General features: G+C 43.1%; 1 protein-coding gene across 4 annotated transcripts in view; it reads left to right on the top strand.

Moving 5' to 3' along the window:
- cntnap5a (contactin associated protein family member 5a) overlaps positions 1-24,230 on the top strand; it is a 155,266-nt gene extending 131,036 nt beyond the window's left edge. For 2 of the 4 annotated variants that reach the window (XM_085136080.1, XM_085136081.1), the window contains 5 exons: positions 5,430-5,563; positions 10,291-10,378; positions 10,465-10,659; positions 13,807-13,881; positions 17,637-24,230. In XM_085136080.1, coding sequence (XP_084992206.1) covers positions 5,430-5,563; positions 10,291-10,378; positions 10,465-10,659; positions 13,807-13,881; positions 17,637-17,836 — 692 coding nt within the window. In that variant the 3' untranslated portion in view covers positions 17,837-24,230. Of the gene's footprint in view, positions 1-5,429; positions 7,647-7,681; positions 8,263-10,290; positions 10,379-10,464; positions 10,660-13,806; positions 17,108-17,184 lie in introns of those variants that run through there. The other 2 variants (XR_014869904.1, XR_014869905.1) reach the window with 2 other exon arrangements.
- Positions 24,231-27,286: the final 3,056 nt, after the last annotated feature.

Genomic DNA, 27,286 nt, shown 5'->3' with positions numbered 1-27,286 from the left:
GTAGCTTTCTAACCCACGTCCTGTATTTGAGCACAGAAATCCTTTACTGATGATTTAAGTGTCATCACTGAGGAGAAAGGAGGGGAAAGGTCCGACACAGAGTTCAGATACTGGAAAGTCTGGATTTTGTTTTGGAAAAATGAGTTGCTATCATCAGATAGTACCATCAGATTTATGAAACCTGTGTAACTTTATTTCTCACCAGCCTGCACCAATACATTGGTAAAGCAGAATTATTCAACTATGTGCATACGGCCCTGATTTCTTCTATGAAAGGAAACATGTTTCCCTCCAAGTGACGTAAAGAAAGTAGTGACAGTGTTGTGAGAGAGAAATCTGCACCATCCAGGCAAAAATAAGGAGGAAGTCTGGCTACGGAAAATTAAATGATAGCGTTTGACGTCCAAGGAAGAAGTCAGAACATTGTTGCAGCATAAATAAGACAAAATGATTGTTAGTAGTGGGAGTAAGTCTTTAAAGTCTAGTTGTATCCATGGTTAGAGGGACATCTGCATTTACAGGTAGGAAAATCTGGATAACTCCCAGATTTTTCCATGAATGTTCCCGTGATTTGCACACGGCTGTGTGTGTGTAGGCACTGTTAGTACACGAGGCCCGTTCTTATGCATCCACATCGCTTTGATTTCCTGTTCTACGCTGCATTATGTTCTCCATTTGTGTTTGTTTCATGCGTCGCACTCACACGTAACCGAAACCTGTATCTGCTGTGAAACTTAATTTGAGTCAATCAGGAGTCTGAAGGACGGCCGCGTGGGGAGGATGGGTGTTTGAAGGAGGCGGTGTCAGCCGCAGTGGTAGACATGATAGCAGGGTGTTATAGATTTGAAGGTGGATGGGTAGATGAAGAATCTGGAGAAATGCATGGATTTATGGAGCAGGACATCAGCTCACCACACCTGTGTTTAAACACGAGCAGGTAGGAAGACTTGTATGAAAACACAGGGTTTATCCCACAGGTGGAAACAATGCTCTCTGCAGCTCAGTTACTGGGACGTCGTGTTGGGGTTAAGCACGCCCACCTGCAGCATGGGAGGGTGTTAGTTACACAACACCTGTTTTCCTTTCTTTTAACCCCCTTCTGGTATCAGGGAGAACTCCTACATCCCTGTTACCATGGTTACCAAATGATATAATGCATAATTACACAGCAGATTGCTCCCTTGACGGTGAACTGGTTCCAAGTTCACTCGGAGGCTGAGAGCGATTGTGTAAAAAATAGAATCTGCCCAAAGTAGAACGATTCAGTCATATTTGCAGGCTCTTCAGTTTAATGCACAGCAACAGTTCACTGCATGTGTGAAGGTCTGTTTGTTGAATGCTGTGGAGATCGTGCCGTTGACACTTGGTGCTTTTGATGGAAGATCAGAGCGAGAGAACAGAAAGTCAAGCACATAATTGCTTTATGCAGGTCACAAAGTCAAACGCAGTCGCGGCAGATCAGCAGGTGTCGGCGCCGGCCAACCAGCTGATGGATCGCCCGATGCTCCTCTGCAGAGGCGGTCACATACAGCACACGAGGGGTGGGCGATATACGCAGAATATGCAGGAACAATATCTGTGAAGACAGAAAAAGCCTCTGTGGGCCGCAGCATTAAGTAAATGCAGAAACCAGATTTCCCAGTTAGCTGCTGTCACTGGTCACACACTCAGTACAGTTTAACAGTGGTGACACAGCGGTGACACAAGTACAAAGTGACTGCTGAACACTTTAGTTTAACAGTAACTGAAGTCGCTCAGCCCTGGAGTTCGTGTCACATTATAAAGCTCACGTGGGAAGTTGTGTCTTTGTTGAATCTCGGGTCCAACTTTTGAAGCAGCTGTTTAAAGAACTGCTTTTCCATTATATGTAACTGTTCCATCCCTCGTTTCACTTCCTGTCATATGGAGTGCAGCTAGCGAGTGCAGCTAGCGAGTGCAGCTAGCTAGCGCTCTAGTAACACTCTGAGGAGTCATTTGTTTGTGCGGCACATCAGCAGCTGCTGGGATCTCCTCCTGATGAGTCTGCTCAGCTGTGTTGGAGCCTTCTCTCCACCTTCAGGAGGAACAATATTTTGCAAATGAGGTTGTTGGAATGATTATCGGAGGCTGACGTGCAGCTCTGTCTCGCATTAGGGAATGTAAACACATGCGGTGACAGCTCTATGTGACATTTTCACATCACGTCCAAATGTATTCTCGTCATATTCCACACGATATGATATAATGTTATATGATGGTCTGTCTTTACTTTCTGCAGTACAATCCTGTTCAGCTGATGCTGACGAGGGTACCACAGTGTGTGCAGCACTGCTTTAATGCAGACAGAGACGTCTGTACCTGTAGCAGCAGCTCCATTACTGCTTACAGCTTACCTTACCTTTGTGAACTTCTGGCACTCACCTTTGTACCATTTCAAGCTGTTCATTGGACTTGCACAACTTGAATTGAAATAAATAACTGGGAGAATCGGGGTGTTTATGGCAGGGCTGGTAGGTCCATAGTCTTTCTGTATCTGTTTCCTTAATAAGTTTAATTTGAAATGTTTCTCCTCACATACAACGTCTTGAATAATCAGCCCATCTTAAATTACAGACCTCATAGTGCCACATAAAGCCAGCAGAGCACCGAACTCTCAGACTGGTTCCTGGGATATCTAAAAGTAGAGGGGAGGCAGAGTCTCCAGCTTTCCCCGCTTCTGTGAAATCCCAGCTTGGAGTCAGGAAACAGACAGCCTCTCTACTTTTAAGATTAAGCCTTAAACTTTGAGTGTAGATAAAACTTATAGTGTGGGTTGCATTAGGGTACCCTGAATCCTTCCCTAGTTACACTGCAACAGGCCTACAGGCTGCTGGGGGCTTCCCATGTCACCAGTTTGCCCATCTGTATCTGGACGTCCCAAAGGATCTCCCAACATCTAACCTGCAGTCCACTGACATCTCCTGTAGCGGTGCTATTTATCACGTACGGCTTCACTTTAAATTACGGAGCCCCGCAGGGGACATGGGAGAAAAAAAATTAAGACGGACTTTTGCGAGATCTCGCAAAACAAACTCGGGATCTCGCAAAAGTTTTAGCCGCATTCTTCGGAGGCCGCCAGCTCGAAGCCGACCGGGAGGTCGAGGCACGATGTGCCGGGAAAGCGGTGTTCCTCCCGGCTGTAGTAGGTCTCGACCTCCCGTTAGCTTCGAGCTAGTGGGTGTCAGATCTCCGAAAACGTCAGAGCACTTTTGCAAATATGTGATGTCTTGTAAACCGAGCAGGTATCTGACGTTTACACAACTACATTCACGCCTCAAAATATCTTAAAAGTATATTTTGTGACCCAGAAAGAGTTTTATTACAACTAAGTAGCTGCCGCCATTGTTGCAATTCAACTTTTGCGAGATCCCGAGTTTGTTTTGCAAGATCCCGAGTTTGTTTTGCGAGATCTCGCAAAAGTTGCGAGATCCCGAGTTAGTTTTGCGAGATCCCGAGTTAGTTTTGCGAGATCCCGAGTTAGTTTTGCGAGATCCCGAGTTTGTTTTGCGAGATCCCGAGTTTGTTTTGCGAGATCCCGAGTTTGTTTTGCGAGATCTCGCAAAAGTTGCGAGATCCCGAGTTAGTTTTGCGAGATCCCGAGTTAGTTTTGCGAGATCTCGAGTTAGTTTTGCGAGATCCCGAGTTTGTTTTGCAAGATCTCGCAAAAGTTGCGAGATCCCAAGTTAGTTTTGCGAGATCCCGAGTTAGTTTTGCGAGATCCCGAGTTAGTTTTGCGAGATCTCGAGTTAGTTTTGCGAGATCCCGAGTTTGTTTTGCGAGATCCCGAGTTTGTTTTGCAAGATCACGCAAAAGTTGCGAGATCCCGAGTTAGTTTTGCGAGATCCCGAGTTAGTTTTGCGAGATCCCGAGTTTGTTTTGCAAGATCCCGAGTTTGTTTTGCGAGATCCCGAGTTTGTTTTGCAAGATCTCGCAAAAGTTGCGAGATCCCAAGTTAGTTTTGCGAGATCTCGAGTTAGTTTTACAAGATCCTGAGTTTGTTTTGCAAGATCTCGCAAAAGTTGCGAGATCCCGAGTTAGTTTTGCGAGATCCCGAGTTAGTTTTGCGAGATCCCGAGTTAGTTTTGTGAGATCTCGAGTTAGTTTTGCAAGATCCCGAGTTTGTTTTGCAAGATCACGCAAAAGTTGCGAGATCCCGAGTTAGTTTTGCGAGATCCCGAGTTAGTTTTGCAAGATCCCGAGTTAGTTTTGCGAGATCCCGAGTTAGTTTTGCGAGATCCTGAGTTTGTTTTGCAAGATCTCGCAAAGGTTGCGAGATCCCGAGTTAGTTTTGCGAGATCTCGAGTTAGTTTTGCAAGATCCTGAGTTTGTTTTGCAAGATCTCGCAAAAGTTGCGAGATCCCGAGTTAGTTTTGCGAGATCCCGAGTTAGTTTTGCGAGATCCTGAGTTAGTTTTGCGAGATCTCGCAAAAGTCCGTCTTAATTTTTTTTCTCCCATGTCCCCTGTGGGGCTCCGTATTAAATAAATTGTGGGACTGAAATAAACACTGTTTGGACACAGACTGAAATTTAGGATGGTTACTGTTAACCTACTAATGTTACTGTGAGCTATAACATTCACATGATGTTAGCTTAAGCATTAGAAAATATTAGCTCATATTTTAGCCTATTTTAGCTCCACTGTTTGACTTGGATCCTGGAGGAAAAGGCCCTGCATATGTTACAGCTTATCACCTCAGAGTCTCCATTTTTCAGCCTGAGACACAACAAAGACCTCAGAGCTTTAAGCTAACAGCCACGCTACATCCAAACCTGCGAGTGCCACATTGAGTGACACCTCTGTGCAGTTTTTAGCCGGAGCCCTAATCCGCTCGTGTGTGTTAAACCCGAGCAGCCAAATTGCATGGGTCTCTGTAAACAGTGAAGGGCAGGGGAGACACTTTATCCACAGTGACCTTGCTCTGTTGGAGCACTCTCAGGATCTGAAATGAATCACAACACAAAGCCCTTCACTTACAGACTGGGAATTGTAATATTGACCTAGCTCCACTTGACAATGCATAGCTTTCTGACTCTTTGATCTGGCAGCGAGTGTGTGTGTGTGTGTGTGTGTGTGTGTGTGTGTGTGTCGGGGAGGGGGGGCTGAGCACATATTGACTCGCTCAGTTTTCAGAGCAAAGAGCTATGAGATAAATATTTGCAGACTCTCGAGAGTAACTGAAGAAGCTTGGATATAGTGGTGTGTTTATAAATAGGCAGCCCCCCTCTTGCAGCAGACAGGTGTACTCTCTTATCTTATCACCCATTAGAATGCAGGGAACACACATTTGAATCCTGGTAATGTTATATGTACAAGATTGGATTTAGACCTGTAGATTCCAAGTTTTCATCGAACACTGAGCACGAGATGAAGCGTCGCGTTGCTCTGTAGCAGTCTATGCTTTGTTTTCCAGGGAGCGTGCAGATCTGGTATCACCTGCAGACAGGCAAGAAACCGGACGTCTTCACTCCCACCCCGAGCAATCTGGCAGATGGACGTCTTCATCGAATCAGAATCCACCGAGTCGGCAAAAACCTCTATGTACAGGTCAGTGACACCGGTACAGGAAGTGCTGCATAAGGACGTGCTGTCTCACAGAGCGTACAAATAAAGCACAGTGATTAAAGTGGGTATCCTGTGGGTGGAACCACACAGAATAACCAGGTGAGTCCTCACTCAGCCTTCCTTCTGTTCACACTGAGATACAGATCAGGAACTGATGATCTCCACTGTCTGCACAGTCCTCACTTTACTCCATGCTTATCTCTGTCAAGCCTTCACGGACGCTTACAGATTCAGTATTTATCTGTCACACATGCAACACAGGCGTGACACAGAACTGGAAGAAACAGAAAGGTTCCTGCTTCTAAAGCTTGGTGTGGAGTGTGGATGTTGTCCCTGTGCAGGCTCCGTGTGGGCACTGCAAAGACACGCATGTTAGATCACGAGATTAGACAGCGGCTGTGATGTTTGTAAAGTGCTTGCAGTGTGTAAGCACTGTGAGTCTAGGGCTAAGTGTGCTTTGTAATCATTTCCTGTTCAGTCACATATCACAGTCTGTCTGCTAGGCAAAGGTAGACTCATTATCCGAATTTGTTGTAGATTATCTGGGTTTGAAAAAAATTAACTCTTTGAATGAACATAAAAAAATCATGGAAAGAATTTCCACGTAATTAAATTGCTTTATTTTAGCATCATGCAGTTCTGTTATTCCAACTTAATGTGCTTGAGTGGGACTAACTTGATTAATTAATGATGAATCAACTGTTTTACTTAATTTAATTGATTTGATCCAACCCATGCAAATGACGTTAGTGCAACAAAACCTGCTTATTCATAATAGAAATCCATTTATTTTAAGTTCATTTAAAGAGTTATTTTTTTGGAGTGTTCAACAAAGTCTAGAGTCTGGTTAACATAAAATGTTAATGGATTTATAATAACTTGCACTCCATCCATCCTCTTATCTTTACCAGGGTTGCAGTGAGGCTGGGACCCAGTGATAGGGTGGGAGTCAGAGTACTGGACAGGTCACCAGATCACAGAGAGACACACAACCATTTGCCCTCATGTTCACAGATATTTTAGAAACACCAATTAATTTAACCCCAATTACTGTGTCAGGAAACCAGAGCACCCAGAGAGAACCCTGCACACTTGGCCAGATTGCAGATTTGAACCCAAGACCTTCTGTGCCACCGAGCTGTCAATCTGGACTTCAAAAACATAGGGAAACTATGATCACAAGGCTTGATATAGAATTTTAAAAACCAAATAGCTGAGGCATATACGTAGTGTGTGTGGTTGTCTTTGTCTTCTAACCTCAGTGATTTTCCTGTGGTTTGAACTCTTGTGTGATCTTGTGAGTCCAGGCAACTAACCACTCTTACTGTATCCTGTCATCTCAACAAGAACAAATTAAGTTGCTGGATTTCATGCAGATGCTACAGGATTTAATTACGTTCACCACAGAAACATGAAATTATTTTGTTCACATTACAAGTTTGAATTTTGTAAATTTAACAACCACCCAATTTCATTTTTATGGTTACATCAAGAGCAGCATCATCAAGCAGCGTTTAAGCTGCTGATGCTCTTCAGTATCACCACATTCAGCGTATCCTGACTAAATGCACAGAGGGCAGGAAACCTCAGACCTGCAGCAGGTCATCTGATCACAGCTCCAGAGAGAAAACTAACATACTGGACCCACATAACTCTGCACTGACTCTTCTCCCAGTTTGACTCCTAAGTGTGAGGAATGAAATACAATATTGTTTGGGAGAGTTTTTTGATCATACACATTAAATTTACCCGGGGAGGCCTTAAACCAGAGCAGGTGACCTGCCACCCATCAAACACAACATGACCCAAAAATGAAAGAGACTAAACCTAACTGACTTCAAAGAGCAGCAACATCCACCATCTTTATGTGAACTCAACACTGTTTCTTTGCATTTTATTTATACAGCACATTTCATTACGCAGTGTTGAAGATAACATAGAAGAAAAACACATGTAGTTTTGTCTTAAGGGGATTTAAAGACGTTAAAGACATCCAGAGTTACTGAGTGTAGACCTGTGAGGACAGACAGGGTTCAGTATGTTTTTGAATATATGTCATTTACAGGTCAGCAGGCAGCTCGTCCAGGAACAGGCCGTCAGCACACCTAGATCTAATCCTGGGAACAGCTGATGACCTGAGAGCTCTGACTAGAGCTGTTCGATATAACCATATATATCAGATGACGATATAAAAACGTCTATCGTTTCATTTTACGCTGTCGTTTGTTTCGTGGTGTCGCAAAATAAGCTGTTTATGACAATATTTTTCATGTTTTGATGTCACTGTAGTTATTATTAATTTCTTAAAGTTCTCTCTTTCTCTTATATTTAATATAACCACACTACGGACGGACAAGCGCCTGTTTTTATGCGTTGTCGTTAGCAACAACGACGGTAACAGCATCGCGTGTCCGCTTGTTTATGTTCCACATAAACCTTTCACAATAAAGCTCAAGATCCTGTTGAGACTTTTCAAAATAAACTGAATCACGTGAAAGAGCAGATTATTTACGGATGAGAAGTAAAAAAGACGCCAGGTGCTAAAAAATAAGTCTAAGGTTTAGACTCAAAGGTTAGAACAGGCTTTTCCCCGCAGCACGCCGTGTAATAAATACTCACAAAGAAAACGGCGCCGTTACAACTTATGTCTAAAAATGTATCGTTTCATGCATCGGTTAAAACACTCGACTCCAGCTACATGACGCCCAGCTGGAAACACTTCACACAAGTCGAGCTGCCCGAGATTCACAGACTTTACAGAAAATGTTACATGTTTGTGATTTATATCGTTATTGGACGATAGATGTTTTATATCGGGATATGAGGTTTTGGTCACACAGCTCTAGGTCTGACTGCAGGTCATAATGGGGCCTCATGGATTTTAAAGTTAACTCTCTGACTTCAGTATCTGGGTGATGTGGTCAGATTTCCTTGTATGAGCAACAAAAGTTGTCTTAGTTGAGCAGAGTAACCTGCTTGGCACGAACACATTTGTAGGTCAGTTTGAAATTACATTTTCTAACTTTTGATATATTTGTATCGATTCCACTGTGTTTAAGAGACAGGGATGGTAAATATATGATCAGCTATCATATCTAAAAGGTTTCTAGACCTCCAACAGTTAATATCATTAATGCAACTGATGCGTCTTTGAACAGAGGTTAGATTACCAGAGGAATGTGATGTGTTTATTAACTGCCCGAGGATATAATATATGACTTGAGTTCTGTATGATAGTGCTGTACAAGCAGACACATACAGACATGGACCAGAGACTGACTGAGGAGCCCTGAGTGAATCTTTGTTATATATATATATATATATATAAAAACTTCAGCTGTGAAGAGAACCAATCAATAACCAGACCTAATAAAACAATTGAAGCATCAGGTCACCTTGATGCATGCTCACTCATCCAGGTTGATTCTGCTCACGTGGGCGTGGCCTTTCCCTCCCTCAGTCTCAGCTGACTGCAGCTTTCCAACCTTGGAAACAGGACATTTGTACAGTGACTGAAACCAGCAGCACTGAGGGAACCATGGGCTGTTTCATCAATATGCAAATTGTCCTGACCATTGATCAGCAACCACTGATCAAAGCCCAATAATCATTGATCAGTGGCCACGTTTAGACCGTACACAGAGTTCCTGCAGAGACGTTCAGTATCTGCTGCTACAAACAACCCGTTCAGTGGAACAGAGTTGTGTAGGGCAGCGGTTTATGTCCAGCAATATTTTTATGGTGTCGCGATGAATACAACAAAATAAAACCAGTACCAAAAAACAAGAAGATTTATTCATAACACCCGGGAAAAGACCCGGGGAAACCTGACGATACAAACCCTGAAAACCATCGTTTCTCACCCGAGCCTGAACCCTCACGGCCCCGTACCAAACGACTGATCCGTGGCCCGGGGCTGGTTCGGTTTCCTCTCAGTGCGCCTTTCTGCTAATTCTAAATCGGTGATTGATGTGAGGTAGATAAAGTGTTGTGCGTACGTTGCAGGTATTTCCCTTCTTTGTTGCGTTGGCAGTTCTCACTTTACCATTGCACTCTCGTTCTCTTCTGCAATAAAAGTCCACACTGCAGGCTGCGCCACCGCTTTCCTGCTTGATTGTAGCTCAAGTGCAAGCAGTGAGACGGCACGACGGGCAACCAGACGGACAATCCCGAGGAATCGAACTAATGTTGCGTGGAACATTCCCATCCCAATTATCCTGCAGGATTTTCTGGTAGAGAGCAGAATTCATAAGTCATGGTGCTGGTCCTGGCTGGGACCTCAGGTTGAGTCTTGTAGGTGTGGATTTCTCTCTTCACCTAATGAATATTTACTTAGATGATCAAAGTTATTTGATGATCAGGAACATGTAAGTGTGCAAATGCGTTTTTGCAGCACTGCAGCTACTTGAGTGAAACAATGTAACTAACATGACGAGACAGCAGGATTGAACTATTCAGCATCTTCATCTACAGAGGAAAGGTGTGCACGTCACGTGCTTCTTTTCATCCTACACTTTTATTGCACTTCACCATGTTAAGCGATTATTCTGAGTCAGCATGAAGGCACAGAGCTACCAGGTCAAACTCCCTTCAGAGCTACCTGTAGGGGGAGCTGGTTTCAGGTGAGGCTGCAGTGAACACAGCTGCTGTTACCTTGCTTTGAATTTCTTGTAATCATCTTGTTATCTGATTTCTTTCTATCCAACCAGATCGACCAGGACGTCCACAGGAAGTACACGCTGTCATCTGACGCAGAGCTGATCCTCATACGATCGCTGACGTTAGGCAAAGTCACCAGTAAGTCTCTGTAATCAACCGTTCTCGTTCAGCTTTGACCGAACGAAGCCAGAAGCATTTCTCACTGCTCAGCTGTGTCTTTGCAGGGATGGAGAATTTTGATGAGGAAGTGACACAAGGAGCTTCTAAAGGTTTCATTGGCTGCCTCTCCTCAGTCCAGTTTAATCATGTCGCACCACTGAAGGTAGCGCTGACCAATCGCGGGAGCTCATTGGTCACCGTCCGTGGCCCGCTGGTCCAATCAAATTGTGGCGCGCTAGCTGAGTCGCATACGCTGCAAGGTAAAACCTCCACATCCATGACACTGATGATCTGTTTATTTAGACAAACACACGAGCTGATTGTTTCTGTCTTTAAAGCTCTTTGAGGAAATCGTTGCTGTGATTGGTTTCTATATAATAAAACTGAACTAGCCCCCACAAAGCCCCCTCACTCAAGAAGCCACAGCGTAAGTTTGCCAGTGAACATCTGAATGGTTCAGAGAAGGCTTGGATAAAAGTATCGTGGTCACATGAAACCAAAACTGAGCTACTGAAGAGTTTCTGTTTCACTTTGTGATCATATTTCCATAACAGTGTGGTTAGCATTAGCATTGGATTTGATCTCATGTCCACAGGCCAGAGCTCTCTGTAGGGTTTGTTATCTTTAAGACCAGTATAGCAGCACTGGTTTCCATATTGGCTTTTTTCCTGTTATGATATCGACACCGAGCTGGCTTGTTGCTAGCATTCCTCTGTTGTTGTTTGTTTCTATATAAATTAGAGATGGCACGATACCACTTTTTTATGTCCGATACCGATACCGATATCATAAATTTGGATATCTGCCGATACCGATATGAATCCGATATAGTGTTTTTTAATCAATAAAACGGTTTTTTTAATATCTTGCTGCATTTTGTATAAGTTTATACTCAAGTTTAAATAAATAACAACACTAAAGCTATTCTGTTATACCTGTATGTAAAAAATACACTGCGTCCAAAATATTTCATAGTTCAGCAACACTGATCAATCTAATAAACATAAACCTGCTCCATCCTCCCTATTCTGGTATTTTAAAGAGTACTTAGCAGGAATATCAAGCAACCTAACTAATAGGGTTGCAAACTCCCAGCAAAAAAAAAAATAGGGAACCACCCCCCACCCTCCAGCTCATGATTCTTAATCGATGTAATCAAATTTAATTTGATGCAGGGGGAAAAATGCACAGAAAGAAATTATTTTTCAAGAATAATTAAATAGATTCAACATCTTTCTTCAACAGAATTGCAGACTGCACATATGGTATCTTCCCAAAGGAAAAAGTACTATAGCTTACTAGGGTATATTAGACTTAACAGTTACTATATACAGTAATGGACTTCTATACATTTTACATCAGATTAAAACTTTGGGTGTAAGAGTCAGATAATTATTTATTAAAAACTAGACATTTTAAATGAGAATAAGAAAGAAAAGTATGTCTTTGTGCCCCCTTTTCCCTGTTCATGCCCTATCGGCCCCCCTGGCTAAACTTTGCTAGATCCGCCCCTGCACAGTTACCAGCCGTCAGCTACGTAGAAAAAGATCCTGGTGTAGAAAGTAATATTAAATAAATTCTAACAACAGCTTATCAAGCTTAAACGTGCTGCTGTTGTTCAGCCGCTGGTTTCCTCTTTCTGGTGAGAAGTGGGCCACAAACTAAGAAGAGAGACGGACTCGCGACAGAAAAGCCGATCAGCTGATCATTAGTTTCACAATTGAAGAAGCAGCAGGAGAGAGAGAGAGAGAGAGGCAGTCGCTCCATATATCGGTTGTTAAGCTTAACGTGGGAACGCTTTACAAACATTCAGAGATGAACTTACACACTTGCTTTACTTCTCTCTGGGAAAACTTCCTCATAGATGAAATGCTGGTTTGCTAGCAAGGCTACAAATACACACAGCGGCTCTATCACTGATGCACACTGCTGCTACGGTTATGAGCCGAGTTACGCCGCGTAGCAAGTTTTGTGAGGTGCTTTTTTGATATTTAATGGATCGGATTACATTTTTTATTTCTCGCCGATATCCGATCCAGTAATTTGGGTCAGTATCGGACCGATACCGATACGTAATATCGGATCGGTCCATCTCTAATATAAATACAACTGAACTAAAGTGATTTGAGAAATTTGGATGACTTTTTTTAATGAAACCATCAGCTGTGCAATTCTTCATAAATGGAATAAAAATAAAAGGACCATCTATTGTCCTCGGTCTGGAGCTCAGAATCAAAATCTGTTAAACGTACAGTGTTGCCAACTTAGCGACTTTGTCGCTATATTTAGCGAGTTTTCAGACCCCCAGCGACTTTTTTTCTAAACAAAGTCGCTAAAAAAAGACGTGAAAGCGCATATCGCTTTTACTCTCAACAAGCAGCGGGTGCTGTAACGCAGTCAGTTCTTCCTTTACTCTTTTACTCTTATGCTGTTTTGTGGATCACAAGGTTTAAAACTACTTATAAACACACAGTAACTCCACCAGAGTGCCTATTTCGGGTCACTTTTGCCGGTCCAGGCCCGGGTAAAGGAGCAGGGTTGGAATTGTGACATTAAAAAACAATAATTGCTAAAAGAAATTTAATTTGTAGTTCTAAATAAATTCTAAATGCATTTAGGACGTTTTTTACTCACTTTATGTCTCGTCCACGATGTTATTTCTCTCTCCAGCAGCGTAGGTTACAATTACATTAGCATGACCAATTATGCAAATTAGGTGATGACGTCATTTAGCGACTTCTCGCGACTTTTAGGACAGCCAATAGCGATTTTCCTTACTGAGGAGTTGGCAACACTGGAAACGTAGTGGATCAGCCCAAAATCACACAGCAGTAATGATCTAAATGGTAAATGGCCTGTATTTGTATAGTGCTTTACACAACCAGTCATCCACCCATCCACACACACATTGGTGGAGGCAGCTACAGTTGTAGCCACAGCTGCCCTGGGGCAGACTGACAGAAGCGAGGCTGACAGATCGCACCATCGGCGCGATCTGTCAGCCTCGTTCCTGTGTGCGTCTTTCATAGCGATCAGTTTTAAAGAAGATGTAAAATAGTTTCTCGTTTGCCTGAAGTCCAGACACAAAGACAGCTGTTCTCACTGGACTGGATGTGTTACAGAAACGTCGGCTGACGTCACAGCGGTCCAACAGGCCAAAGAGCTATAAACCAAACAGAACACGATCGCAGTAAGAAGCTCGCTAACTGGATTGTGTAAGTTAGGACTTCCAGGGTTGTGCTGCTGTTTAAAATCATTTTAAATCGACTGTTTGTCTCTCATGAACCAAATGTAATCATCATGTCATGGACTGCAGCACGCCTGGTTTTACAGGAGGACGACAGCTCGTCAGTAAAGAGAAGTTGACGTCGTATGTATGAAAATGATGTTTCTCTTTGTTTCTGCAGATCAGGCTGTAAATGCAAATAAAGACAAAGAGCAGCGTGCCGGCAGCACCCAGAAGGATTTGGCTGTAATAGCAGGTCTGTGCTGAGCTCCTGTTTCTCCTTTGCTTAATTGAAAACGAGTCCCAGCTGTTTGTCATTTGTCATTCTCCCCATTTGGCTCCGTCTTAATGCTTTTTCCTTATCTCTCGATAGCTCGGCCCGGCTCGAGCTTATTGTCACGATCGCGTCTCAAACCTTCTTTTTATTTGAAATGAAACCTGATGCTGTAATGTGTGTTTTCTGAACAAGCGAGCATTTAAATCTATATCTACATGTCCCCAGATATTACTTATAAAGCCTATCAGACGCCCTGTGATTATCTTTAAGTAATTAGCAGGATCACTGTGTTCATAATATGAACACAGCCGAGCTCAACGTAAACCTGGAATAAGGACCGTTTCATTTAAATGTTGTTAGTATCTTGTTTTTCGTGAAATCACAACCAACAAAGAGTGAAGGAAGCTGTCTCCCGCGGCGACCGTGAGACAGCTTCTTGGCTCAGACCAGTTTCCAGGCAACCATCAGGGACTCCAAGGTGTTGCTGATCCCTCAGATTCACACAGACACATGACAGGGTTGCAGTCTCTTCATCAGCCTCTTGACAAGAAGACAGATCAGTGCGTTTCTCAATAACAGTCACATTATTCAGTCAGTCAGAGGATTATATCAAGGTAAAGTCAATAAATGATGCGATAGCTTTGATTGTTACAAACATTTATTTCATTCAACTTGTTTAGTTTAGCTCTTTGACATCGTGTCTTCGTCGTGGCTGCAGATTGAATTGCGATGCATCCTGTTTTCTTTAATTATCTTTGTAAATCATGTCTAATCAATGATGTTTGTCACAGGAGGACGGCAGTCTCATTTGAGTCTCCTTTCAAAGGCACAAACGGGATTCGAATACTGAAGGAAGTTCAAATTCATTCATTTAAAGTTTCACTCACACAATGTGTGCAGGACAAACTCATTGTCAGACCAGGTGGACTCAGGTTTAGGGAAAGTAGATTAGATTAAATCAGGTTCTTCGTCATCGTTTGTAAAATTTGTCTGGATCATTTTTACCAAACTTGCTGAGAAATAAAGAGATGATTGCTTTGGTCAGAAGTCTGCATCCACTCATCCGCGGGATGAATGTCGTGGTAATTTGACGCTTTATTTTTTTCATTGGTGACATGATTATATAGGTTTGACTGTCAAAGGAGCTTGGAAAGAAAAGCGTCTGGACTGGAGTCCCAGATTTAAACCTAGTGGGAGTGTCCCCCCACAGAGGGACAAAAGGACCCCCTGATGATCCTCTAATCGCCTGAGCCAAGGTGTGGAACTGGGTGTGGGTCCCAATCAGCCAGAGTTTCGGGTGAGCTCATTGTGAAACCTGGCCCCACCTTATCATGTGAATTCCTGAGGTCAGATGGCCCAGGGTGTGAGTGGGCGTTAAGGCGTCTGGGGAGGGAACTCAAAACTGGATTATAGATGTCAGACAGTTGGTGTCATAAGCCCCGCCCTCTGTTCAAAGATGGTCACTCACAGTGGACATAGATGCTTCTTTCACTCCTCTTTCAAACCATCTGTCCTCTCTGTCCAAAATGTGAACATTGGCATCCTCAAAGAGTGACCTTTGACCTTTAGATGCAGATGGACAGCTGAGTCTTGTCCTGTGGAGGTGGCTCTTCTGTGTTGTGCCATGCGCTTGTGAAGTGGCTGTTTGGTCTCTCCAGTGATTGGGACCCACACCCAGTTTTACACCTTGGCTCAGGCGATTAGAGGATCATCAGGGGGTCCTTTTGTCCCTCTGTGGGGGGAAACTCCCACTAGGTTTAAATCTGGGACTCTCCACCATTTGACCTTAGAACTGAAGAAGCTTCTCGGATGAAGGTGAAACGTCTTCAAGTAACTTAAAGAAGTCCAGACGCTTTTCTTTGCAGCTCCTTTGACTACGATGACCTGGATGACTGAGAACCTTCACAGACATATAGGTTTGACTGTTTTTTTCGGGGGAGGGAGGGGGGGCTCTTATCCACACAGTCTGTATATATGCAGACGATACATACAGGCTCAAATATATACATATATGCGCTCGCAAGGTAGCGTTAGCTTAGATGAACCGTCAACAAGCTGCTGGGATCACTGTGACATTTAACCTTCTTATTTTGTTTGTCTTGGTTTTCTGGCACAGACGCAGCTTTTAACCCTTTAAAGCCGGTCAGAGCAGCACGCTCTGTTTTGCGTAACTATTTTTAAATCCTTGTAGCTCTGCAACCACGTGAGCTAGCGCAATAATTTTTTTTGCATATGAAACCGGAGGAGTTGTACTTACATCTTATGCCATCAGCTTGTCCTCGGTCACAGTTTCCTTCCACATATAACTTTGCAAAAACTGCATAAAAAGCACTTGCAGCAACAAAAACATAATATTCCAGAAACACGCTTTGCCGATCCGATCAGCTGTTTGTAACACTTCCTACGTCCATCAGCACGAACTATCGCATGTCCTCCATGACCTGCCCGAAACCGGAAGTGACGTCATTTTCGCGGAAATGTAGTTTTTTTTACCATCAGGGCCTCATGAGCCTATACTGGTGTTTTTAAAAGTTATGTTTGACTTTATGACTTTCTGTGTGGTTTCTGGGATGCTTAGGACTCATATTGCACTGCTGGAAATAGTTTATTTTGATGCATATGCTGCTTTTTTGCAAATTTGCATTATAATATTTATTTTTGTTTTTCCTGCAGTGTATAAAAATTGGTGTATTTCAAAAATAAAACTATGAAGACACTCAAAATAAATTTCCTGTGGTGGGAAACTATTTTGTGCAACTTTTTTGTATTTACAGTTTTGAGGGATAAGCCTCTTAAATTTCTCTAACTAGAAATATATGTTAAAAAAACAAAAACGATTTTCAATTTTTTTGTAGTTTATTGCACTTTTTTGCAATTTCTGTAATTACTATGCACTTAATGCAGACATATTATTAAAATCTGGGCTATAATGGTTGTATTGATGTATAGCAACTTGAAATGCTCCCAAAAATGGCTCCACAGCATGTAAAAATATAATATAAGCTCTGGTGGACTTGGTTCTATGGTCGGTCTTAAAGGGTTAAGCACAAAATGAGGTCACAGCTGGGTTTGGGGAGGCCTACAGTAACTAGTTGGTTTGAGGTGAGTTAGTTAGTCCCACCACTTTGTACCACTGGTAGCAAAGCAGACTGGTACAGACTTGACTGGTCCGTGTGGGCAGCTGTAAATTGCAGTCAGATTCAAAGTTGTTGGTGTTGGAGCTTCTCCCTCTTGGTCCATCGCAGTGTGAAACTCCACTGTGGACGGGGATGCTTCCAGCAGTCCTTGGTTGTCTTCTCACAGACCTGTGGGGACGCATCCAGATAAGTTGCACTTGTGTGAAGTCGTTTTAACTAACGATGCTGGAAGTCCTGAAGAAACAGTCCTTATGTATTCACTCAGCTACCTTTGGGATCAATCCGATGTCAAACTAGTCCTTTTTATGCTGCCATGATAAACAGATAAACTAGTCGGTGGAGTCGTTCGACTTTGGCCTTCACACGGGAACCTTGAGCATCAAATATTTGAGTATACTCCTGTGCAGAGAACATCTTGTGCTCTCATTACTGTAAAGTCTTTAAATGCTGATGCTGTTCAGGTGTCCTTGAGAGGAACTGTTCAAAGAAATCGTTCAATCAGACCAAACGTGCAGTAATCCCTCCTTTAATGTGTGCAGGGCTAAACATGCTGCTAACACGCCATCATCTAACGTGCTTTCCCTGCGTCGTTTCCAGGTGTGGTCACTGCAGTGGTCTTCATAACCGTGTGCGCGCTGGCTGTGGTGATCCGCCTGGTGTACCAGCAGCGGCGGGCCCAGAGGAGCGGCGGCGGCGGCATCAAAGAGGAGCACAGACACAGCATGTACACAGACTACAGGACTGAGCTGCACCTCCACAACCCAGTCAGAGACAGCGTGAAGGAATACTACATCTGACTGCGGCGTGCAGCCGATGTCACAAACGTACCTCTTTCTCCTAAAGGACTCACAGGTGCTGCCGCAGGACTTCTTACAACGCTGCATATCTGCGCCCTGGAAGCTCCCCGGGGACACAAAGTCAGCCGACGCCACTCTCAACGCTCCTGTAAAAGCAAACGGCTGAATCTGTGCAGCTCGTAGTGTATTTGATGTTGGTGAAATTGTCAGAATCAAGCTGCCGTGGTTTCCGTCATTGCGAAATGTGTAAAGCAAAAGTCGATCGTTCCCAGGGGCGAGCGCGGGGGGCGGACGAGCGGCGAGCGCAGAAGCTGCCGACCTGAATGTGCACAATAATATCTCCACGTTTCTGTGGGACTCACTAAATTGTATTTGTTAGTCAGGAAATGTAGGCGAGGCCTGTAAGATATGCATCCATCCGCTGCTCTGTTTGTTTTTCCACTGGGGGGGACGTCGCAGAAGGGACAACACTGCCTACACTGTGCGAGTGCCTAATTTGCATATTTGTTTTGATTCGAGTTCTCGGCGTGACCCTCACAGACGCACGTTTCCCCAGAAAAGAGCTTATTGTCATTCGCTGCAGGAAACAGAAGAAAATGGGAACTTCACAGGATTTCATCGTCTCGAGAGCGCAGCCGTTGGCGATGGGTGACCATCGCTAACATGGCTGTTTACCGCGGCGCTGTTGATAGCGGCGTGGAAACTGACAGATGCAACAGGCCCATAGATTCTTTGTTGATGTGCAGCGAGGGCCTCATTTATCAACGTCTGCAGAGAGAAAATAATGATGATGATGATGACCATGATAATAAAGCTGATAGCGTGCTCACAGCACAGCATGAAGGTACCCTCCGCACACAGACGGGGGTCCACACACACACATATTTTGAGGTAACCCCTGTTTGTGTTGTGTTGTCATCATTCCCAGATTCATATCAGCTTCTCATCTCTCAGACGAGCTGCTCGAGCTTTAACCCACTTTCACAAACAAAGGCGTGACCAGCGCGTGAGGCCGCCGCGCTCACAGACGACCTACTTCTCACACAGACGTGTCACATATGTAAGGCCGTCATGGCGTCCTTTAGAATAGGGCTGCTCGATTATGGCAACAATGATAATCTCGATTATTTGACGATATTTGTTTAACAATAACAATGTGTTGAATAATGGCTTTAAAAAATAATATAAAATAGTGCAAATACTGAAAACAGTGCAAATGTTTGCAATATAAGAAATAAATGTAAACATCTATGTTTAGTGAACTTTGCAGTGTTGCTCTGTGGTGCAGCTACGACACTGTAGCAAAGTTTACACACTGTGTCTACTTGATCCACGTCTGACTGAACCCATAATGTTTCCACACCACTGAAGTTTTTTTACCTCTCTTCAACCAACAGCATCACTCTCTTCTCCAAATAACTTCTGCTGAGCTTTCCGAGCTTCCCTCGGTCCTCTTAATCAGCGGTCCCCAACCCCCGGGCCTCGTGAGTCGTTTGGTACCGGGCCGCGAGAGTTGAGGCTCAGGTGTGAAATGTGTAGTTTTCAGGGTTTTTATCGGTTTTCAGCGTTATTTTGTTATCGTTTTATCGTTTACTCGGTTTTCCTGGGTCTTTTCACGTGTGTTATGAATAAATCTTCTTTTTTCGGTACCGGTACTAGTTTTATTTTGTTGTATTTATCCGCGACACCTTAAAGGCCGGTCATGAAAATATTGTCGGGCATAAACCGGTCTGTGGCGCAAAAAAGGTTGGAGACCGCTGCTCTTAATTGTTGTGACACGTGTTCGAAATGCAGAGAGGTGCGCTCGATTTGCCACACGGAGCAGCGCGAGAGTAAAGCACGAGGGAGGGGCTAATAATCGGCTCAGTCATGTTTAATGAGCGTTGAAAGCCCAGATCGTAATCGAGATTAAAATTCGATTAATCGAGCAGCCCTACTTTAGATTAGCCTCATGCTGAGCACTGATCGCCCAGCAACCAATCACACTGTAAAGTTTTATTCTCTGTTTGACTCAACGAGGACCAGCCCCCTGCTGGCCAATGGGACCAGTGAACATCTCGTCACAGTCTTTTCTATAAGCCTGACCACAGCATGGCCACACGACATGTGGATAAATGAACAGCGGAGGAATTTGGATCTTTATCTGACGATATTAACGAGGTTGCAGAAAAATGTCAGCTGATAAATGAGGCCCCGAGCGTTGCAGGTGTTTCTGTTCATAATGAAGGAGATGCAATATGTAAAAAAGGTGTGAATTGTGTCATAAAGTAGCAGAAATAAGAAAATAACTGAGAGAAATGTATTATTTATAGCAGTTATTTATGCCAAGACTAAAGGGTATAATTATCAAGCAGAGGGTCCGTGTGAAACACCACAGGCAGCCAGGAGCAGCAGGTACAGCCTCCAAGCCTGGAGCGTGTGTTTGGTAACAAACAGCAGTTTGCTTCAAGTTTTGGGTTCACAGAAGTCACAGTAAGCGAGGTTAAAATCACAGCAGCACGTTTGCGAGGTTTCGTGGAGGAGAACGTCCGAATTTTGCTGGGAATTGTTTCATAGCAGCATTTACTGTGGAGCACCGAAGCCGTAGAGCAGAAGTTTAATCTGGCTTGTGTTTTAGAGCTTTTTGCATAAAAGAAGACGGCCGATATCACACCGGATGGAATCAATTTATTTTCAGATTTAGCGGGAGTGCAGTGGTCTCACATGGACATGTGACGAAGGCCAATTAAAGGATGGAAACAGAGACTGCTTTGCTTTTTTAGATCCTTGCTTCTAGTGGGCGATGCCAGAGAAAACAACTCACGTTATCTAAATTTCAAAAGCAGCCTTTTGAGCCCAGTTGTGCATTATCATACTGATCTCATTATCCGCTGCTCTCTGGCTGCGTACCTGTCTTTGTCGCCATCAGTTACGCTTTGAACTTAACGGGCTAAACGGAAAGGTTAAGTCCAAAGAAAAGCTGACAGAAACACGGCCATTTATTTAGCATCTTGTCATGAACTCAAGTGTTCGTCCTGCTGGGATCTAAATGTCAGAATAAAACGTTTAAAAAAACAAAGCGGCGAGATTTCCCTCACGTAGAAATGTTTGGAGCGGCGCACTGATGAACACAAAGACTGGAGCTCCAGCTGATGACGGCTGAGCCCGTGGACCCTCTCTGTGCATGTCCTCCGAATACGCCTGAAGATGATCCCCATGTTTGTGAATGAATACATACCTCTGAGTTTCAGTTACACTGCAATGGGTAATATCATGTGCTCACTTCTTAATGATTTGTATAGCTGCGGTTTTATTAAGAATCTATTGTATAGATGTATAATTTAATAATAAAAGTCGATATATTGCTACTGTTTGTTGTAAAGTGGCTTCACTTCTGAACCTTAAAGGTACATCTGCATTAAGCTGATATCCCCAGAGGATCAAACAGGGCTGGGCAGCACTGACACACTGTGCCTGGATAAATGCCTCTTAAGAAAATGGGATGAAGCACACATCTGGACATCAATTCAATTCAATTTTATTTATATAGCGCCAAATCACAACAAAAGTCGCCTCAAGGCGCTTCATAGATACAGAGAAAAACCCAACAATCATATGACCCCCTATGAGCAAGCACTTTGGCGACAGTGGGAAGGAAAAACTCCCTTTTAACAGGAAGAAACCTCCAGCAGAACCAGGCTCAGGGAGGGGCGGGGCCATCTGCTGTGATTGGTTGGGGTGAGAGAAGGAAGACAGGATAAAGACATGCTGTGGAAGAGATCATCTGAAGTGAAAGTTTCAGTTACAACGTTAACGTACGGTTACATTGTAACCTCGGTTCTCTGAGTGAGAGTCTCGACGTGATGGAGAACAGGCTCTTTGTTTGATTATTGAGCTGTTTATGCTTCTGTACCTTTGACCTCTGTCTTTTTTTCCTTTGTCTAACAAGGACAAAGTTCAGTCACAGTTTTAGTATCGATCAGGACGAGCGACGGATTACAGGCAGGATGTCCAGCGTGGCATCAATCTCTGTCTGCGCCCAACCGCACAAGGTCAATTCATCTCTCAGTGTGAAGAAAGATCAGGTCTGAACAGAGAAACAGAAAAACACTCCGATCAAAGCTGAGGCGTCACTATAGCGTTTGTTTGTTTTATGAAAATGTTTAATGACAGTTATTGATTGTTACAGCTTTATTAAAAAGAAACAAATTAAGAGTGTTTTTGTGGAAGAACGTTCTCATGCTGCTGTGGTTTTCTCTTATAACTTTGTTGCTCAAGCAGACGAGGACTCTGGGAGAGCTTAGATTATCTCAGCATTCTCAGCTTCAAGGAAGAGCTTTACCAGTTTTGCAGTGATGTTCGGGAAGCAACAGTAAGTAAAGTGGTAGTTGGATCAGTTCTGTCCACAGGATGTGAGAAGGATGAAAGCTTTCAGTCACTCTGTTTAGCAATGAACTGGCACTAGTGTTCAACACAGGCTTTCCTTATCTCTCAATTTTGTCTTATTAGCATTTTGAAGTGTATTTATATGTTTGGACACTGGCAACAAAAGTGTAACATTTGAGTAATGTTGAAACAAATAGCTGGAAGACTGATGACCAATTAGGTCAATTAGTAACAAGCGTGTGTATAAAAGAGCAGAAAGTCTGGAGGGGGCTCGGCCCTCTGTGAGGCCCTGCATCAGCACCACAGATGGCTACAATCTTCATCCCTTGTCAGCACTGCAGAGGGACTCTACTGGACATTGTGTACTGCTTTCCAGACCTGTGGCACACTGAAAACAATGGGTGTGTTACGAAACAACGAGGCTGCGAACTGCAGCAGAACTCTGATATCAGGCATCAGTGGGAAACCACTGGACGCTCTGAAGTACAGCAGTCTGTTTTCTCAGGTCTCACATACTTGGACTGATGTTGAAATAAGAGGTGATGCAACACAGCGTGAAGCGTGAGCCTGCTCCTGCCATCAAATTAAAAATGAGCATTTATCATTCTGCACAGTTACATGTTAGAAAACAAATAGAAGTGCACAATGTTTCACCGACTGGTGTGCCCGGAGAACAAGAAATAAGAAAATACTCAGATACATGAATCAACAGTCTTCTTATAGTGTGCATGAGTGCCTGTGTCTTTCACATATGTATTTGATAATGATGGGAAGCTGCAGCGATGCCGCCCAGAGGCCTGGAGGCAGACAGACGTGGGACCATCCGAAGACCCAAAGAGGGCCGAAGGGTGGAAGCAAAGGTGAGAGTCCCAGAGGACCAGAGACAAGGGCCAGCTGACCCTGCTAGAGGCCAGCCCCCCTGGTACGAGCCGTTGACAGAAGCCCAGGACTACCTGGCATCCAGCAGTCTTTGTACTTATTAAAATGTAAGATATAAATGTCTGTAACTGTATTTTAGACATACAAACAACTTTTGAAGCGTATTTTTGGAGAATATTCACGAAATGCATCCTCAGAGGGGATTGAACACCTCGATATTGAAAACGGCCGATAAAAAGCAGTGAATCCGCTCAATAACTCCTGGAGGCTGCTGTTCACTTAGTCGGCATCGGGATCAGGATAGGAGCTGCATTTGTTTCCTCTCGTCATTGCAATTTTATAAGTTTGCAAATGTCTGGAGTTTTATTCACAATTATACACGAACAGTAATAAAGATTTACTGCAATGGTCAGCATAATTGGAGCAGTACACAAAATAACCCTCTACTAACGTATACCATTAGTGTAAGTGGCAATTACAACAAAACAACTGACGCTCTGAGTGAAGCAACTGAACTTATGCACATAAATTTATGCTTATCGATTCAAAACTGCTGCTAAAAATATTTCATATAAACTGTTTGGTACAAGTTGTTCCTGCTACTCCACGCGCTCGTGTCGTGTGCACAGGCAAATACAAGAGTACAAAAGTGTTCATAGCAAGAAATAGAAAGTGTCTACTTTGCTGTGCTCCCCAGTTTTGATAATTGCTGTGCAAAGTTTAGATCAATAAGATCTTCAGGCAGCTCAGGAAGAAGAAAACAGGAAGAAATGGAGCCAATGGATGAAGCACGGGGCTGCAATTATTAATGAAACACTCTTGGAGCAAAGCTGTGTACGCGTCTGACCTTTTCACAATTATGTCTAACACATGAAGTATTTCTATATGTACAGTGTTCTAATGAAGAAAAGTTCAATAATAATAAAATGTGTCATCCTGGTGTTTGCACAGTTCCTTTGTGCAAAGAAGAAACTGCTGAGAAACAGTGTGGTGAATACCCACACCTCTGTGACTTTCCCCCGACACTGTGGGCGTGTCGACACTTGCAAGTTAGCTGCTAGCATGCTCATTAGTGAGCTCACTCTTTCTCCAACGATCTATATGTGCCAAAGTTTTTTGTGCAAAAGATGGGAAACTATAACAATATTGATGTTCTTGATATTGATATTGATGAATATTGAAGCCCCAGGTACACCACCAACCCGTTCATGTGTCTAACCGTTTTTCCCCACTCGGTGACACACCCGCTGGGGGTCAAACTCTGGTAATTGGTGATTCTGTTCTCAGACATGTGAAGCTAGAGACACCGGCAACCATAGTCAATTGTCTTCCAGGGGCCAGAGCAGGCGACATTGAAGGAAACTTAAAACTGCTGGCTAAGGGTAAACGTAAATTCAGTAAAATCATAATTCACGTCGGCAGTAATGACACCCGGTTACGCCAATCGGAGGTCACTAAAATCAATATTGAATCGGTGTGCAACTTTGCCAAAACAATGTCGGACTCTGTAGTTTTCTCTGGTCCCCTCCCCAATCAGACCAGGAGTGACATGTTTAGCCGCATGTTCTCCTTAAATTGCTGGCTGTCTGAGTGGTGTCCCAGAAACGATGTGGGCTTCATAGATAATTGGCAAACCTTCTGGAGGAAACCTGGTCTTGTTAGGAGAGACAGCATCCATCCCACTTTGGATGGAGCAGCTCTCATTTCTAGAAATATCGACAAATTTATTAAACCCCTCAAAATATGACTATCCAGAGTTGGGACCAGGAAGCAGAGTTGCAGTCTTACACGCCTCTCTGCAGCTTCTCTCCTCCTGCTACCCCCCCAAAAACCCATCTCCATAGAGACTGTGTCTGCTTCCAAAAAGACAAAAAACAAACTAAAAACCAGCAACAAACAACTTAAACATTTACAAAGAAAGAACAATACAGTATCCACATCTGAACCAAAGAGTAAAACAGTGAAATGTGGATTATTAAATATTAGGTCTCTCTCCTCCAAGTCTCTGTTAGTACATGACTTAATAATTGATCAACAAATTGATTTACTCTGCCTTACAGAAACCTGGTTGCAGCAGGATGATTATGTTAGTTTAAATGACTCAACACCCCCGAGTCATTCTAACTACCAGAAATCTCGAAGCACAGGCCGAGGGGGAGGTGTGGCAGCAATTTTTCACACCAGTCTATTAATTAATGAAAGACCAAGACAGACTTTTAATTCATTTGAAAGCCTGATGCTTAGCATTGTCCACCCCAGCTGTGAAACTCAGAAACCAGTCTTACTTGTTATCATCTATCGTCCACCTGGGCCTTACACAGAGTTTCTGTCTGATTTCTCAGACTTTATATCTAATTTAGTTCTGAGCTCAGATAAAATAATTATTGTGGGTGATTTTAACATCCATGTAGATGCTAAAAATGACAGCCTCAACATGGCATTTAATCTGTTGTTAGACTCAATTGGTTTCTCTCAAAATGTAAAAGAACCCACCCACCACTTTAATCACACTCTAGATCTTGTTTTAACATATGGCATAGAAACTGAACATTTAACAGTATTTCCTGAAAACCCTCTCCTGTCTGATCATTTCTTGATAACATTTACATTTACAATAATTGATTACGCAGCAGTGGAGAGTGGACTTTATCAAAGTAGATGTCTTTCTGAAAGCGCTGTAACTAAGTTTAAGAATATAATCCAGCCACTGTTATCATCGTCAATGCCCTGTACCAACACAGAGCAGAGCAGCTATCTGAACGCTACCCCAACAGAGGTCGATTATCTTGTTAATAATTTCACCTCCTCACTACGTACGACTCTGGATACTGTAGCTCCAGTGAAAACTAAGGTCTCTAATCAGAAGTACCTGACCCCGTGGTATAATTCTCAAACACGTACCCTAAAGCAGATGACTCGTAATCTGGAGAGGAAATGGCGTGTCACAAATTTAGAGGATCATCATTTAGCCTGGAGAAATAGTTTGTTGCTTTATAAGAAAGCCCTCCGCAAAGCCAGAACAGCTTACTACTCATCACTGATTGAAGAAAATAAGAACAACCCCAGGTTTCTCTTCAGCACTGTAGCCAGGCTGACAAAAAGTCAGAGCTCTTTTGAGCCAACCATCCCTTTAACGTTAACTAGTGATGACTTCATGAACTTCTTCACAAATAAAATTTTTATCATTAGAGAAAAAATTACCAATAATCATCCCACAGATGTAATATTATCTACAGCTACTCTTAGTACCATTGATGTTAAGTTAGACTCTTTTTCTCCAATCGATCTTTCTGAGTTAACTTCAATAATTACTTCCTCCAAACCATCAACGTGTCTTTTAGACCCCATTCCTACAAAACTGCTCAAAGAAGTCCTGCCATTGATTAATTCTTCGATCTTATATATGATCAACCTATCTCTAATAATCGGCTATGTACCACAGGCCTTCAAGGTGGCTGCAGTTAAACCTTTACTCAAAAAGCCATCTCTAGACCCAGCAGTCTTAGCTAATTATAGGCCAATCTCCAACCTTCCTTTCATATCAAAAATCCTTGAAAGAGTAGTTGTCAAACAGCTAACAGATCATCTGCAGAGGAATGGTTTATTTGAAGAGTTTCAGTCAGGTTTCAGAGTTCATCACAGCACAGAAACAGCTTTAGTGAAGGTTACAAATGATCTTCTTATGGCCTCTGACAGTGGACTCATCTCTGTGCTTGTCCTTCTTGACCTTAGTGCAGCATTCGATACTGTTGACCATAATATCCTATTAGAGCGATTAGAACATGCTGTAGGTATTACAGGTATTGCACTGCAGTGGTTTGTATCATATCTATCTAATAGACTCCAATTTGTGCATGTAAATGGAGAGTCCTCTTCACACACTGAGGTTAATTATGGAGTTCCACAGGGTTCAGTGCTAGGACCAATTCTGTTTACATTATACATGCTTCCCCTAGGCAGCATCATTAGAAGACATAGCATACATTTACACTGCTATGCAGATGACACCCAGCTCTATCTGTCCATGAAGCCAGATAACACACACCAGTTAGTTAAACTGCAGGAATGTCTTAAAGACATAAAGACTTGGATGGCCACTAACTTTCTGCTTCTTAACTCAGATAAAACTGAGGTCATTGTACTCAGCGCTGAAAAGCTTAGAAATATGGTATCTAAGCAGATTCTTACTCTGGATGGCATTACCTT

The sequence above is a fragment of the Neolamprologus multifasciatus genome, chromosome 16 (assembly GCF_963576455.1).
Source record: "Neolamprologus multifasciatus chromosome 16, fNeoMul1.2, whole genome shotgun sequence".
Lineage (NCBI taxonomy): Eukaryota > Metazoa > Chordata > Actinopteri > Cichliformes > Cichlidae > Neolamprologus > Neolamprologus multifasciatus.
Note: the sequence above shows the minus strand (reverse complement) of the source record. Positions and strands in the feature narration are given on the sequence as shown.